Raw genomic sequence first — 16482 nt, forward strand, 5'->3', positions numbered from 1 at the left:
AAGTTGAGGACTACTTGTAGCCCTATCAAAAATCATGAGAAAACTGGTTTTTTAAGGGAATTTTTCTTTCTTTTTTTTTTTTAAAGGCTTGGTACAAATATTCAGTTGCTGAACTAGAGAGGATCAAATTTAGGGCAAAATAATATCTTGTTTGGCTCTGCAATCTTGGTGTGCTTTGTGTGTGGGGCAAATTAAGTGAAAACAACTTACTTGCAATGATATCACCACCATACCCCATTCATCGTCCCACAACTGGGCTACACAACTCATTGTAACAACAGTGGAGATCAAGGTAGTGATCAGACCGATCTGAAATGCAAGCAGAGAGATTTTATTCCATTTCGTGACTACGATGGATGGTTTGATCTTAGGCCGGCTGCAAGGTGCAAACCTCTCAGCTTCGCAGGCCAGGCCTGTCAAACAGAGATTCTCGGGGGTCAGCGTGCCTATGGGTTTGGAAGGATGCACATTCTCACAAACGCTTTGCAACACCTGACATTTGGATAGGATTCCTGGACCTAAGAAAGCTTGTCTTGAGATAAAGCTGTTGATTTTTTTTTTTTAAGCCGCTATCAAAATCTTCCTGGGTTTGGTGGAAAAGTTTTAGGGAAAGTCACAGCCAGAAACTCAGAAGTTTTCAGGCAGCTCAGGATCCCTGAAGTGGGAAAATCTCTCGCCAAAGAGATTTCACAAGGGATAGTCCCACTTCTGGATCCTGATCCTTCAGCTGCGGGCAAGAGGAAGAGGAGGAGGAGGAGAAGGGGAAAGAGGAGGAGGAGAAAGTGGGGGAGGAGGAGGAGGAGGAAGTGGTAGAGGAAGAGGAGGTGGAGGTGGAGGAGGAAGAAGAGGAAGAGGAGAAAGAGGAAGAGAAAAGGAGGGGAAGGGGGAGGAAGTGGTGGGGGAAGAGAAGGAGGTAGACGAGGAAGAAGAGGAAGAGGAGGAAGAGAAAGAGGAAGATGATGAGGAAGAGGAAGTGGAGGAGGGAAAGAGGTGGAGGAGGAGGAGAAAGAGAGGGAGGAGGAGGAAGAGGAGGGGGAGAAGGAAGAAGAGGAAGAGGAGAAAGAGAAAGAGGAAGGGGGGAGGAGGAGGAGGAAGAGGAGGAAGAGAAAGAGAAGGAGAAAGAAAAAGAAAAAGGAGGAGAAAGAGGAGGAAGTGGGGAAGAGAAGGAGATGGGGAGGAAGAGGAGGAAGACGACGAGGAAGAGGAAGTGAAGGAGGAGGGAAAGAGGAGGAGGAGAAAGCGGAGGAGGAAGAAAAAGAGGAAGACGAGGAGGAGGAGGAAGTGGAGGAGGAAGAGAGGGAAGAGGAGGAAGAGGAAGAGAAAGAGGAGGAGGAGAGAAAGAGGAGAAGGAGGAGGAGGAAAGCTGATAACTCATTCTTTAGGAAAATGGGTTTTATGACTGGCCACACCCACTTCATCAGCCATTTTGTGAGCGTTCCCGAGACCCACGCTCATATTACCATGGATCAGACCAAAACTCACCTTATGGATCCAATGCAGATTCATCTGTTGTCCTACAGCTATGTGACAAAGTGCTAAAATCTGAAAACAAGGGTAAAAAAACCACAGTTATTTATTACTTGATTCAGGGAGGCGCTTTGGCAACGACGACGAACAAAAACTGATGTTTTTTACGAGTCCAGGTCAACTCCTGGTGCATGCAAGGAAACATCCATGTGGTTTCCTGAGCCACCATCTCAACATGGCTTATGTAACAGTAACAGAGTTGGACGGGACCTTGGAGGTCATCTAGTCCAACCCCCTGCTCACACAAGGAGATCTGTACTAGGGATTTGAACTGCTTCTTTTCCTCCCTGCCCTTCTGACAAGCAAAGTCAATGGGGGCAACAAGATTCATTTAACAACGGTGGTACTAACTTAGCAACTGCATTGATTCACTTAACATCTGTGGCCAGAAAGGCCGTAAAAGGGGGCAAAACTCACTTAATGCCTATCTAGCTTAATAATGGAAATTTTGGGCTCGATTTAAGTCAAGGACTACCTTTAAAATCTATCAAAATAAAAACTTTATCCCCCTTACTTAAAAATCCAATTAAAAAAATGTCTTTTGCAAGAACAAAAGCTGGCCTATTTTATTCCGAAAGCAAATATCAAACCGCCATGTAACCTTTGACAAAACCCACCAGAGATCCTGAGTTCGAAACTTACCAATAAAGCTGTGATGTAAGTGAAACCAGCAGCCGTCATAACCAGTATAGGAATGGACCAATCACTCCAGTATCCCATTCTATTATATAAAAACCTGGAGAGGGAAGGGAGGGAATTAAAAAAAAAAAATTAAATGCAATCACTTTAATGTCAGAGAAGATCTGGCCGATGTGCATAAATCATAGAATGACAGGATGAGAAGAATCCTTAGAGGTCATCTAGTCCAACCCCCATGCCCACGACAGGAATTTTCCTACCTCCTACCATGTTTCCCTGAAAATAAGACTCAACTGGAAAATAATCCCTAGCATAATTTTTCAGGAGGCTCATAATATAAACCCTACCCCAAAAATAAACCCCAATTAACGTAGTCAATTAGAGGAATGGATTTAGTACTCTATTTCCCTGAAAATAAGACCTAACCGAAAAAAAATAAGCCTTAAATGCATCTTTTGGAGCAAAAATTAATATAAGATCCAGTCTTATTTTTGGAGAAACACATTAAATCAGGGCTAGGGAAATTATGGCCCTTTTATGACTTGTGGACTTCAACTCCCAGAATTCCTGAGCCGGCCATGCTGACAGGAATTCTGGGAGTTGAAGTCCACAAGTCACGAAGGGGGCCATGGTTTTCCCCACCTCTGTCCTAGATAGACCAGCGTTTCTCAACCCTGAAAACCCTAAAACGTGGGAACTTCAACTCCCAGAATTCCCGAGCCAGGATGTACCCTACTTGGAAAGAGCCTTCTCTAATCTGTTAGCTAATCTGGGGAATTCTGGGAATTGAAGTCCACAAGTCATGAAGGGGACATATTCCCTACCTCTGTCCTAGATAGACCAGCGTTTCTCAACCCTGAAAACCCTAAAACGTGTGGACTTCAACTCCCAGAATTCCCCAGCCACCAGCATGGGGAAAAGCTCAAAAAAGCCTTCTCTAATCTGTTAGCTAATCTGGGGAATTCTGGGAGTTGAAGTCCACACGTTTTAGGGTCTTCAGGGATGAGAAATGCTGATTCTCCCTTATATCAGCCTGAAGGCAAATTTTTAGGGCTGTATTAAAGCCTCCAAATCAGGGGTGAAATGCTCCCGGTTCAGACCGGATCGCCCGATCCGGTAGCGATGGCGGCAGGTGGTTCGGAGAACGGGTAGCAAAAATCCCTGCCCCCACCCCCCCATGCCCAGCTGAGCCGCGCGATCATCAGAGGCTTTTTTTTTTTTACTTTTAAAAGCATTTCTTTCTACATCCTTTTCGGCCGAAAAAATGCTTTTAAAAGTAAAAAAAAAAAAAAAAAGTCTCTGATGATCGCGCAGCTCAGCTGGGATCATCAGAGGCTTTTAAAAGCATTTTTTCCTGCAACCTCTTAAGGCTGTAGAAAAAATTCTTTTAAAAGTAAAGAAAAAGCCTCTGTTGATCGTGCGGCTCAGCTGGGATCGTCAGAGGCTTTTAAAAGCATTTTTTTCCGCAACCTCTTAAGGTTGTAGAAAAAAATGCTTTTAAAAGTAAAGTAAAAAGCCTCTGATGATCGTGCAGCTCAGCTGGTATCGTCAGAGGCTTTTAAAAGCATTTTTTTCCTCAACCTCTTAAGGTTGTAGAAAAAATGCTTTTAAAATTAAAAAAAAAAGCCTCTGATGATCACGCGGCTCAGCTGGGATCGTCAGAGGCTTTTAAAAGCATTTTTTTCTGCAACCTCTTAAGGTTGTAGAAAAAAATGCTTTTAAAAGTAAAGTAAAAAAAAAAAAAAAAGTTGGCCATGTCCACCCAGTCACATTACCCCCACCCCCACAAGCCATGCCCACAGAACAAATTTTACATTTCACCACTGCTCCAAATCATTTTAAACTGAAATAAATTGTCCCACAGGTGCCAATTCTTAACTCTGCGCTGGTAGGGTTGGGAAACTGAGCAACCTATTAGCACAGGAAGTTCTAAAACTATAAAACTAGATTAGGAATTATAAAAAGAAAAGAAAAAAAATCCCAGCCTCTCCAAAATGTTGTAAGTAGGCCAGTACAGTTAGTCCTCGACTTACGACCACAACTGAGCCCAAAATTTCTGTTGCTACACCAAGCATTTGTTAACTTATTTTTCCCCCATTTTACAACCTTTCTTGCCACAGTTGTTACGGTAAATGAAGCACTGCAATTGTTAAGTTAGCCACACGGTTGTTAAGTGAATCTGGCTTCCCCACTGCTTGTCAGAAGGCCGCAAAAGGGGATGATATGACTCCGGGGCCACTGCAACTGTCATAAATGCGAATCAGTTGCCAAGCGTCCGAATTTTGATTATGTGACTATGCAACACAGTCTTAAAGTGTGAAAAATGGTCATAAACCACTTTTGTCAGTGTCGCTGTAACTTCGAACGGTCACTAAATGAATGGGTTATAAGCTGAGGACTACCTGTATTCGTATTTCTCACTTACAGATCCAAATTTTCTCTTCCTAGGATGAGCAAATTTAAAAACAACAATCTTTAAAACCTCATTAAAATCCTTTAAAAGCTGATAAATGCACAACACCTGGAACCAGACAATAATTTATAGCAGCGTCAACACAAGTTCCTTTAAAAACCTTTCATTAAAAATGCAAATTATTCTGTTTTCTCCCACTGACATCCTAATTATTTGATGCCAGCTTTTCACAGCGGCATTTCCTCCAGATAATCTTGTTTTTTTTTAGAATGTAATCTGTGCTGTTTGTAGAGAACATTTTAAAACTGTACTTTGTTTCTTAGAGGCAGGTCAGAGTTTGTTTAGCAGGTTCTTTCTGACCAGAGAATGCAGAATGCTGACTGGACTTTAATACGTTTCAGTATGAAACAATTTCATAGAATTAAAAATAAAATAATAAAATAAAAAGACACTCGTGTTTTTGCTCCTGAAATTCTGAATTTGGAACGCAGAATGCTGACTGGACTTTAATGCGTTTCAGTAATTAATGCATTTTATAGAATTAAAAAAGTAATAATAAAAAAACTTCCATATTTGCACTCCTGAAATTCTGAATTTGTACATTTGACTGGGGAATGCAAAATGCTGACTGGACTTTAATGTGTTTCAGTAATTAATGTGTTTCAGTAATTAATTCATTTTATAGAATTAAAATAATAATAATAATAATAATAATAATAATAATAATAATAATAATAATAATAATAATGACTTTCACGTTTGCAGTCCTGAAATTCTGAATTTGCACATTTGACCGGGGAATGCAAAATGCTGACTGGACTTTTAATGTGTTTCAGTAAAACAAACTCTTATACAAATTAAAAATAATAATAATAATAAAAAGACTTTCAAGTTTGTGCTCCTGAAATTCTGAATTTGGAGTGCAGAATGCTGACTGGACTTTAATGTTTTTCAGTAATTAATTCATTTTATAGAATTAAAATAGTAATGATGATAATAAAGACTTTCATGTTTGCACTCCTGAAATTCTGAATTTGCACATTTGACCGGGGAAGGCAAAATGCTGACTGGACTTTTAATGTGTTTCAGTAAAACAAACTCTTATACAAATTAAAAATAATAATAATAATAATAAAAAGACTTTCAAGTTTGTGCTCCTGAAATTCTGAATTTGGAGTGCAGAATGCTGACTGGACTTTAATGCGTTTCAGTAATTAATGTGTTTCAGTAATTAATTCATTTTATAGAATTAAAATAATAATAATGATAATAAAGACTTTCATGTTTGCACTCCTGAAGTTCTGAATTTGCACATTTGACCGGGGAATGCAAAATGCTGACTGGAATTTTAATGTGCTTCAGTAAAAAAAAACTGTTATACAAATTAAAAATAATAATAATTTTAAAAAGACTTTCAAGTTAGTGCTCCTGAAATTCTGAATTTGGAGTGCAGAATGCTGACTGGACTTTAATGCGTTTCAGTAATTAATGCGTTTCAGTAATTAATTCATTTTATAGAATTAAAATAATAATAATGATGTTAATAAAGACTTTCATGTTTGCACTCCTGAAGTTCTGAATTTGCACATTTGACCCAGGGAAGGCAAAATGCTGACTGGACTTTGAATGCGTTTCAGTGGAAAAAAAACAATTTCATAGAATTAAATAATAATAATAAAGACTTTCATGTTTGCACTCCTGAAATTCTGAATTTGCACATTCCATCCGGTGGAATTTTATGACTGCATAGTTACATGCTCAACCGTCATTTCGAATTGTGCCCCGGAGCCAAAAGGCAGCCAACACAATTTCTCCCAGAACTGCTGACAATGTCAACAAAGTCAAAGCTGGAAAAACATCTGTGACGCATCCCAAACACTCTTCAAGGGCTGGCTCTATTCAAGGGGTGCTGCAGTAGTCCGAGTGGGAATAGGTTTAAGGGAAGACTTGGCAACCCCTTGCAGATACAATTGAAATGCTGAGTATTGTTTCTCCTGCTCTTCCAGATCAAATCCCTGGAGAGAGATTTTTTTTTTTGCACACTATTCCTATTGCTGTATATATATATTTTGAACTTGGCAGAGGACGCACTGCACGCTAAGGGTTATGTCTATGGAGATTCTCCATCATACAAGTCCTGGTTGTCCCGAAGGTGCTTTTTCAAGAGGCAGCTGGACTTTCTGATTTTTTACTTTGAAGACATTTCGCTTCTCCTCCAAGAAGCTTCTTCAACTCTGACTGGATGGTGGGGAATGGAAGGATTTTATTTGTATTATTATTATTTATTGGACTTATATGCCGCCCTCTCTCCAAAGGACTCAGGGCGGCTCAAATCAGTGAAACAATCCCAATAAATACACATTAAAACATAATGCTCTCTACATGGGGCTCCCCTTGAGAAGCACCCGGAGGCTCCAGCTGGTCCAGAACGCCACCACGCGGGTGATTATGGGAGCGGCGTGGCGGTCCCATGTGACCCCCCTCCTGCGCGAGCTGCACTGGCTCCCGGTGGTCTTCCAAGTGCGCTTCAAAGTTTTGGTTACCACCTTTAGAGCGCTCCATGGCATCGGACCGGGGTATTTACGAGACCGCCTTCTGCTACCAATAGCCTCTCACCGACTAGTACGCTCCCATAGAGAGGGGCTTCTCAGGGTGCTATCGGCCAAACAGTGTCAACTGGCGGCCCCCAGGGGGAGAGCCTTCTCTGTGGGGGCACCTACCATCTGGAACGAGCTCCCCCCAGAGATATGGAGGATCCCGGATCTGCGCACATTTCGTTGTGCTCTCAAAACTTTTTTATTTCAGCAGGCTGGCCTGGCCTAACTCTCCTCTTTTAAATTTTTAATTCGTTTGATTTTATAAATTGGGTGTTTTAATCTGTGTTTCGGCCAAAATATTTAATAATTTTAAGGGACTTTTAATATTTGTATTATCTGTATTTTATCTTGGCTGTTCACCGCCCTGAGTCCTCCGGGAGTAGGGCGGTATAGACATTTGATTAATAAATAATAAATAAATTAATTAATTAATTAAATAAATAAATAAATACTAAAACAGACTAAAACCAATTTAAAACCAATTTAAAACAGTAGACCCCATCAATCCACGCTATTTATACTCCTTGCGGACAGCTGGACATTTGCATTTTTTTAGCGAGTGGTTAAAGGTCACCTGGAGGTTTATCTGTGTCCTCAGGGTCACCTGAGTGGTGCAAATCGGTGTGGAGCCTTCTTGGAACTGTTGAAAGGACTGTGTTGTAGATTGGAGAAAGATGATGTCATATCCCTCCCCTTCTGTTGAGAGAGGGCTGCTCAGTTTTGACATAGATGGCCTCTTTGACGCCTCTTTCAAACCATCGATCCTCTCTGTCCAAAATGTGGACTTTGCTGTCTTTGAACGAGTGGCCTGTGTCATCTAAATGCAGGTGGACTGCTGAATCTAGTCCTGATGTGCTTGTTCTCCTATGTCGTGCCATGCGTTTGTGAAGTGGCTGTTTTGTTTCCCCCAATGTAAGCTAAGGGTTAGGAGATGGCTGTTAGTACTTTTTTCCACTTACCAGTTGATTTCATTGTAGTCGTTGTGAACTTCCCACCAAAAATAGAACCAGATCAGGGTCAGGAAGAAAGAAAAGGTGAGGATTAAGAACCAGAGGCGTTCCCACTGTGAAGACACACACACAAAAAAGAGAGAGAGAGAGAAATGTATTAGTTGACGGACACACAACAGGCAAGAGGACCCGGTGAAGGGTTTTAATACTGTACATTCACTCTATTTCTATTCCAAAGATTTTTTTTTTAACTTCAATCTCCAGCGTCTTGATGTAGAACTAAGGAAAATATAATGCCTAACTTTTTAGACAAGTCTGGCCTTGGCAATTCCCAGAATTCTACAGCCAGTTTGACCGTCGCTGAGAATTCTGGGGCTGGAAGTCCACCCATCTTAAAAGTTGTCGAGAAGGTCTAAAGGTTTATAAAAATCGCAAAGCTTAACGGAGCATTTCTTCAGCCAAGCATGCACAGGTAATCCTCAATTTAACAACAGTTCATTTAGCGACCGTTCGAAGTTACAACAGCACTGTAATAAGTGACTTACGACCATTTTTCACACTTATGACCGTTGCAGCATCTCCACGGTGAGGTGATTTACATTCGGATGCTTGACAACTGGTTTATATTTATGATGGTTGTAGTGTCCCAGGGTGAGGGGTGAAATGCGACCAGTTCAGGCCAGTTCATCCGAACCGGTAGTAAAAAATGCTACTGGTTCGCCGAACTGGTAGTAAAAAATGCTACTGGTTCGCCGAACCGGTAGTAAAAAATGTAAAGAAAAAAAAACGTTCCGACGATCAGCAGAGCGACGCGCGATTGTCGGAACGTTTCTTTTTAAAAGTTTTTTAGCATTTTTTAACTACCAGTTCTCCGGAACCAGTAGTTAAAAATGCTTGAAAAAGTAAACAAAAAAAAAAAAAAAGTTCCAATGATTGTGCGTCGCTCAGCTGATCGTCGGAACTTTTTTTTTTTTTACTTTTTAGGCATTTTTTTACTACTGGTTCGGCCGAATAGGTAGTAAAAAATGCTTTTAAAAAGTAAAAAAAAAGGCTCCGACGATCACAGCTGTGCCGCGCGATCACCGGATCCTTTTTTTTACTTTTTTAAAGCATTTTTTTTTACTACCTATTCGTCCGAGCTGGTTTGAAAAAATGCTTTTAAAAGGTAAAAAAAAAAGGTTCCGGTGATCGCGCAGGACAGCTATGATCGTCGGAGCCTTTTTTTACATCTTTTAAAGGCATTTTTTCCTACCGGTTCGGGCAAATAGGTAGTAAAAAAATGCTTTAAAAAAGAAAAAAAAAGGCTCAGACAATCACAGCTGTACCACTCGATCACCGGATCCTTTTTTTTTTTTTTTTTCCTTTTTTAAAGCATTTTTTACTACCTATTCGCCCGAACCGGTAGGAAAAAATGCTTTTACAAAGTTTAAAAAAAGGTTCCCATGCGCACCACAGCTGATCACACCGCGCTGTTCTACTTACCTTCCCAAGCATCCTTTTGGTGAGTACTGTGTGCGCAGCTCGCATTTGGTGCGCACTGCGCGTGTTTGGCGCATGGCACGCATGCGCGGCCAGAGAACCGGTAGTAAACCGGTTCAGATTTCACCACTGCCCAGGGTCATGTGATTCCATTTTGTGACCTTCTGACAAGCAACGTCAATGAGGAAGCTAGATTCACTTAACAACCGTGTGACTCATTTAACAACTGCCGTGATTCAAATGTGGCAAGACAAGTCGTAAAAGGAGGGGGCAAAATTCACTTAACAAATTTCTCACTTAGCAACATAAATTTTGGGCTCGACTGTGGTCGTAAGTTGAGGACTACCTGCAGATAACTGTTCTGCCCCAGCTATGGACCCCAAAGAACGCAGCACACACAAAACTCTATACAAAGCTTATTTTACTCAAATAACTCAGTCTTTTTCAACCAAAGGCTGTTAATGAGCTGTCTTAACAGCCTACCAGAATTCTAAGATAAGGTAATCACGGTCTTACTAGAGTTGGCAGAAAGCCCAGAAGCAATTTTGCAGAGAATCCAGACGTGAAGGAGAGTGAACTAAAGTTGTTCCCTACAAATTGCTTCAGTCAGTGTTCCTTTTTAAATAGGCTAAGGGAGTGGCCAATTAGCCCCAAGCCTTACTCTCGAGGAGACCTCCTCCTGAGGAGCCACTCCTGCCTTTTGGCAGCTCTGCGCGCTCGTGCATCGAGAAGAGGCTCCTCTTCTTCATCCTCTTCACTTATGGGAGCTTCTGGAGGTTCTGAAGGCCCTGCCTGAATCCCCGCCTCTGGCACCACATCTTCTCCAGCCTCCTCACTGTCCGACTCGACCGCCAGCTGCACAGGCTGCTGGCGCAGCACCACACCAGCCTCCTTGCTGTCCGAATCAGCTACAATCTTCACAGGCCGCTGACGGGCCACAACAATAACAGAAAAAAGAGGTCTTTTTTCCTTTTGTAACCACAGAGCGAGAGATAATTTTATCACTACGCTTGTGTTCGCTTCCAAGAAAATTGGAAGCGACCTCTTTTTTCTTTTTATCTTTCCATTTTGCACCTCTTGTCTTTCTTCTCCGTCTCTTTTCTACCCTTTCTTCTCTTTCTTTTTTATCAGTTGTCAAGTTTTTTTAAAATCTCTTTTTACAAACTTTTCCTTAAGAGAGAGAGAGAGAGAAGCAAGGTCAATAGAACGGAATATACATGTTTTTCCTTCGAATCTCAAAAGGTTCTTGGCTCTTTGCTGGCCAGCTACCAGCAAACCATCAACTCCAGCCTGCTCATCCCAGCTACCGTAGATCTTTTTTAAAATTTCATGTCCCTTGTGTCTCTCGCAGTATTACAGAGGCCTCTGTCTTTATTAGGAGGAGAGGGAAAAAGGATAAAAGTAATGAGAACTGAAAGGCATGTGTTAGCATTGCAAAAGCCAGAGCCAGCATTTATTTGCAGCGAGCTTTGACTCAAGGAAACAATAATTCTCGGCCCCAAATGTAACAGCGGCAGTTTTACGAGCTAATAAATTTGCCAGTTCTCTGCCCTTTCGGTCACTCATTTCGTCTACGAAATAATGAAATAAGTTGCAAGAAATGCAGCCTTTCTTTGCCAAAATTCCTTACGGACGCAAGCAGAGAAATAAAATGCCCCGTTAAAAAGAATCTATTCTTCCCAATCCTCCATCTTACCTGGAGGAGGGCCTCTTGTGGCTCAGTGGCTAAGACACTGAGCTTGTCGATCAGAAAGGTTGGCAGTTCGACGGTTCGAATCCCTAGTACAGGTTTCCTGCCTGAGCAGGGGGTTGGACTAAATGACCTCCAAGGTCCCTTCCAACTCTGTTACTTGCTCCAAGTTTACCAATTACAGGTAGCCTCACCTCGACTTACCGCCATTTATTTTAGTGACCGTTTAAAGTTACAAGGAACTTATAATGACCATTTTTCCACACTTCCAACCGTCGCAAGCATCCCCGTGGTCAAAATTTAAGACACTTGGCAACTGGCATGTACTTATGACGGGTTGCAGTGTCTCAGGGTCACGAGATTCCCCCTTTAGTGACCTTCTTGACAAGCAAAGTCAACGGGGAAGCCAGGTTCACTTAACAACCATGTGACTCATTTAACAACTGCTCACTTAACGAACGCGGCAGGAAAAGTCGTAAAACGGGGCAAAACTCACTTCGCACATTTTTCACTTAGCAACATAAATTCCCCCCTTGACTGAGGTCATAAGTCAAGGATTACTTGTAACAGCGTTTTTCAAACTTGGAAAGGTTTGTAGCAGGGGTGAAACGCTCCCGGTTCAGACCGGATCGCCCGATCCGGTAGCGATGGTGGCGGGTGGTTCGGAGAACTGGTAGCAAAAATCCCTGCGCCCGCCTCCCCCATGCCTCCTGGAGAGAGATTTCAATCCATCTTCTTACCTAAATCGTGTTCAGGAGGAGGATACAATTTTCTTTCCCCCCCCCCGAAATGTTTTCCGACAATGTGCTATTTAATGTGATTTATTTAGGTCATAAAATGAACCTCCTGCCCAGAGGAAGCTGCCCCATCAATCACATAAAGCAGGCAAGGAAAAGAATGGAGAAGCGACGGGTAGGATGGGAACGAGATCAGGCGGACATCTGTCCATCCTCCAAAATAGACAGCTTCTGAATCTGATTTTAGCTGCCTTATTACATTCATTCATTGATTCTCTCTCTCTCCTTCTCTCCTTCTCTTTCTCATTCTCTCTTTCTGTGTCTCTCTCTCCCTCTCTCTCTTTCTCTCATTCAGTCTCTCTCTAACTCTCTCATTCTCTCTTTCTCTCATTGTCTCTCTCATTTTGGTTTCTCTCATTGTCTCTTTCTCACTCTTTCCCTCTCACTCTCTTTCTCTCTCATTGTCTTTCTCACATTCTCTCTTCCTCTCTAACTCTCTTTCTCACTCATTGTCTCTTTCTCTCTGATTGTCTCTTTCTCTCTCCCTCTCTAACTCGTTCTCTCTCATTGTCTCTTCTCCCTCTCTCTCTCTCTCTCTCTCTTTCTCTCTGTCTCTTTCTCACTTTCTCTGTCTCTTTCTCTCTCAAACTCTCTCTCATTCTCTCATTCTCTTTCTCATTCTCTCTTTCTCTGTCTCTCTGTCTCTCTCTTTCTCTCATTCAGCCTCTCTTTCTCTCTAACTCTCTCATTCTCTCATTGTCTCTCTCACTTTGGTTTCTTTCATTGTCTTTTTCTCACTCTTTCCCTCTCACTCTCTTTCTCTCTCATTGTCTTTCTCTCTCACACTCTCTCTTCCTCTCTAACTCTTTCTCTCTGATTGTCTCTTTCTCTCTCCCTAACTCGTTCTCTCTCATTGTCTCTTCTCCCTCTCTCTCTCTCAATCTCTCTCATTGTCTTTCTCTCTCTGTCTCTTTCTCACTTTCTCTGTCTCTTTCTCTCTCACACTCTCTCTCCCTCTCTCTTTCTCATTCTCTCTTTCTCTGTCTGTCTCTCTCTTTCTCTCATTCAGTCTCTCTTTCTCTCTAACTCTCTCATTCTCTCTTTCTCTCATTGTCTCTCTCATTTTGCTTTCTCTCTCTCTCATTGTCTCTTACTCTTTCTCTCTCACTTTCTCTCTCTCTTCCTCTCTAACACTTTTTCTCACTCATTGTCTCTTTCTCTCATTGTCTCTTTCTCTCTCCCTCTTTCTTTCTCTCTCATTGTCTCTTCTCCCTCTGTCTCTTTCTCACTCTTTCTCTGTCTCTTTCTCTCTCTCATTCTCTCTCCCTCTCTCATTGTCTCTTCTTTCTCTCATTGTCTCTCTTTCACACTCATTCTCTCTTTCTCCCTCTCATTGTCTTTCTTTCTCTCTCTCTCATTGTCTCTCTCTCTCTCACTCCTAAACACACATACCTGCCCACTTCTTCCAAGGGTCCATCATTTGTTTAGTGACCATTCACTGACAGCCAGTTTGGTCTCGTGGTTAAGGCACTAAGCTAGAATAGGAATTCAAGTTCAGCCTCAGGCATGAAAGCAGGCTGGGTGGCTTTGGGCCAATCTCCAGGAGACGGTGAGTTCTAGTCCCGCCTTAGGCATGGAAGCCAGCTGGGTGACTTACTTACTTACTTACTTACTTACTTACTTACTTACTTATTTATTTATTTATTTATTTATTTAAATTTATATACCGCCCTTCTCCCTGAGGACTCAGGGCGGTGTACAGCCAGAATTAAAAAACATAAAATACAAATATTAAAAAACAATTAAAATATATATAAATTTGGCCCAAAATTAAAAATACAAACCAATTAAAACATTTAAAATTTCTTCCTAAACCAGCCCGGCTTGCTGGAAAAGGAAGGTTTTAAGGGCACGGCGGAAGGCACCGAGGTCTTGGATTCTCCTTATCTCCGGGGGCAGCTGATTCCAGAGGGTGGGAGCCCCCACAGAGAAGGCCCTCCCCCTGGGGGTCACCAGCCTACATTGATTGGCTGATGGCACCCCGAGGAGGCCCTCTCTGTGGGAGCGCACGGGAAGATGGGAGGTCGTCGGTAGCAGCAGGCGGTCTCGAAGATAGCTAGGCCCGATGCCATGGAGCGCTTTAAAGGTGATAACCAACACCTTGAAGCGCACCCGGAAGGCCACCGGGAGCCAGTGCAGCTCGCGCAGGAGCGGTGTTACATGGGAGCGCCAGGCTGCTCCCGTCACTACCCGCGCTGCTGCATTCTGGACCAGTTGGAGCCTCCGGGTGCTCTTCAAGGGGAGCCCCATGTAGAGAGCGTTGCAGTAGTCAAGGCGAGAGGTGACGAGGGCGTGAGTGACTGTGCACAAGGAATCCCGATCAAGAAAGGGCCGCAACTGGCGAATCAGGCGAACCTGATAAAAGGTCCCCCTGGTTACAGCCGTCAGATGTTGCTCCAAGGACAGCTGCATATCCAGGAGAACTCCCAGATTGCGAGCCCTCTCTGTGGGGGCCAAAGACTCGCCCCCAATAGTCAGGGATGAAGTCAACTGGCTATATCGGGACACCGGAAGCCACAGCCGCTCAGTCTTGGAAGGGTTGAGCCTGAGCCTGTTCCTCCCCATCCAGATCCGCACAGCCTCCAGACACTGGGACATCACTTCAAGGGCATCGTTGGGGTGGCCTGGGGTGGAGATGTACAGCTGGGTGTCATCAGCGTACTGGTGGTATCTCACCCCAAAGCCACGGACTTTGGACCAATCACCAGGAGACGGTGAGTTCTAGTTCCGCCTTAGGCATGAAAGTTACTCCGCTTTACGACAGTTTTCCAAAAAACAGAAAAAGGAAGTTACTTCTGATTTTCAGCACAACCGCTCCAATTTATAGCTAGTCCTCGACTTACAACTCTTCCTATAATGACCATTCAACGTTACAATGGCACGGAAAAAAGTGATGCATGACCATTTCTCACACTTACGATCCCCACCGTCACAGGATTTACGTTCAGACGCTTGACAACGGACTCCTATTTATGAGTGTCCCGTGTGTGTGTGTGTGTGTGTGTGTGTGTGTGTGTGTGTGTGTGTCTGTCTGTCTGTCTGTCAAATGATGTCCTTTTTGCGACCTTCTGCCAAGCAAAAGTCAACGGGGAAGCCTGACTCGCTTAATGACCATGTTACTCATTTAACCACTGCGGCGATTTTCCCTTAACGAAACGCGACGAGAAAGGTTGTAAAATAGGACAAAAAAAAACCTCCCTCAGCAAATGTCCTCCCTTAACACAACCTAAATTCTGGGCTCAATTGTGGTCGTATGTCGAGGACTACGGGCCTACAGACACCCCTCCCACACACACACACACACACTTTTGAAAGGCATCCTGAGAGGGTGCCACACATTTAAAGCCGAGTTTGCAAACCAATTATTCCTCCCTTTTGATCTCTGCCTGGCGCTCTGAGCGATGCTGACATGACAACTTAATTCCGTGAGTCACAAAATTCCTTCTCTTGCTTCCCACTTAACCACCGAACGGCTTTATCTGATGAATAAGACTTTTTTTTTTTTTTTACACATTAAAAAAGATTTCTATGCCAACAGCCAGATCTTTGCAGAGAGGAATGTTCTCCTCCTCCCCTCTCGTTTTCCTCGTAATTTAGAGTTCAGAATAACCGAGTTGGAAGGGACCTTGGAGGTCTTCTAGTCCAACCCCCTGCTTAGGCAGGAAACCCTACACCACTTCAGACAAACGGTTGTCCAACCTCTTCTTAAGAACTTCCAGTGTTGGAGCATTCACAACTTCTGGTGGCAAGTAGTTCCACTGATTAATTGCTCTCACTGTCAGGAAATTTCTCCTTAATTCTAAGTTGCTTCTCTCCTTGATTAGTTTCCACCCATTGCACCCATTCTACCCAATATACAAGGCAGGTACTCGACTTACGACCACAATTGAGCCCAGAATTTGTGCGGCGAAAGCCAGACGTCTCTGAAGTGAATTTTGCTCCATTTTACGACCTTCCTCGCCAGAGTTGTTAAGGGAATCGCTGCGGTCGTTAAATTAGTCACACGGTTGTTAAGCGAATCCGGCTTCCCCCATGGACTTTGCTTGTCAGACGGTCGCAAAAGTTGGATCGCGTGATCCCAGGAGGCTGTGACCATCATAAATATCTCACCAAGGCTCAAGGTTGACTCAGCCTTCCATCCTTTCAAAGGTAGGTAAATTGAGGACCCAGTTTGTGGGGGCAATAAGCTGACTTTGTATAAATATACAAAAGGATGAAGGCTATTGCTTAGCGCCTTGTAAGCCACCCTGAGTCTTCGGAGAAGGGCGGCATATAAATCAAATTAAAATAAAAATAAAAATATGAATCAATATTAATTGGAGAGTGAGCTTAACTCTCGGTTAGTCATGTTTGTTGCTTCGTTTTAGTCTTATGTTTATGTGTTCCTACA

The 16482-nt window shown here is 42.9% G+C and overlaps 1 protein-coding gene across 4 annotated transcripts in view; it reads right to left on the bottom strand.

Moving 5' to 3' along the window:
* Positions 1-16482, bottom strand: part of LOC139316332 (glycerophosphodiester phosphodiesterase domain-containing protein 5-like) — a 139669-nt gene that overhangs the window by 40794 nt on the left and 82393 nt on the right. For all 4 annotated transcript variants that reach the window (XM_070942998.1, XM_070943001.1, XM_070943000.1 and 1 more), the window contains exons 3-6: positions 8136-8239; positions 2170-2263; positions 1483-1542; positions 211-309 (exon numbers count right to left, since the gene is read on the bottom strand). In XM_070942998.1, the coding sequence (XP_070799099.1) occupies positions 211-309; positions 1483-1542; positions 2170-2263; positions 8136-8239 (357 nt within the window). The remainder of the gene's footprint in view (positions 1-210; positions 310-1482; positions 1543-2169; positions 2264-8135; positions 8240-16482) is intronic.

The sequence above is a fragment of the Pituophis catenifer genome, unplaced genomic scaffold (genome assembly GCF_029215685.1).
Source record: "Pituophis catenifer annectens isolate HBS135680 unplaced genomic scaffold, rPitCat1.0.hap2 SCAF_4, whole genome shotgun sequence".
Classification (NCBI taxonomy): Eukaryota; Metazoa; Chordata; class Lepidosauria; order Squamata; family Colubridae; genus Pituophis; species Pituophis catenifer.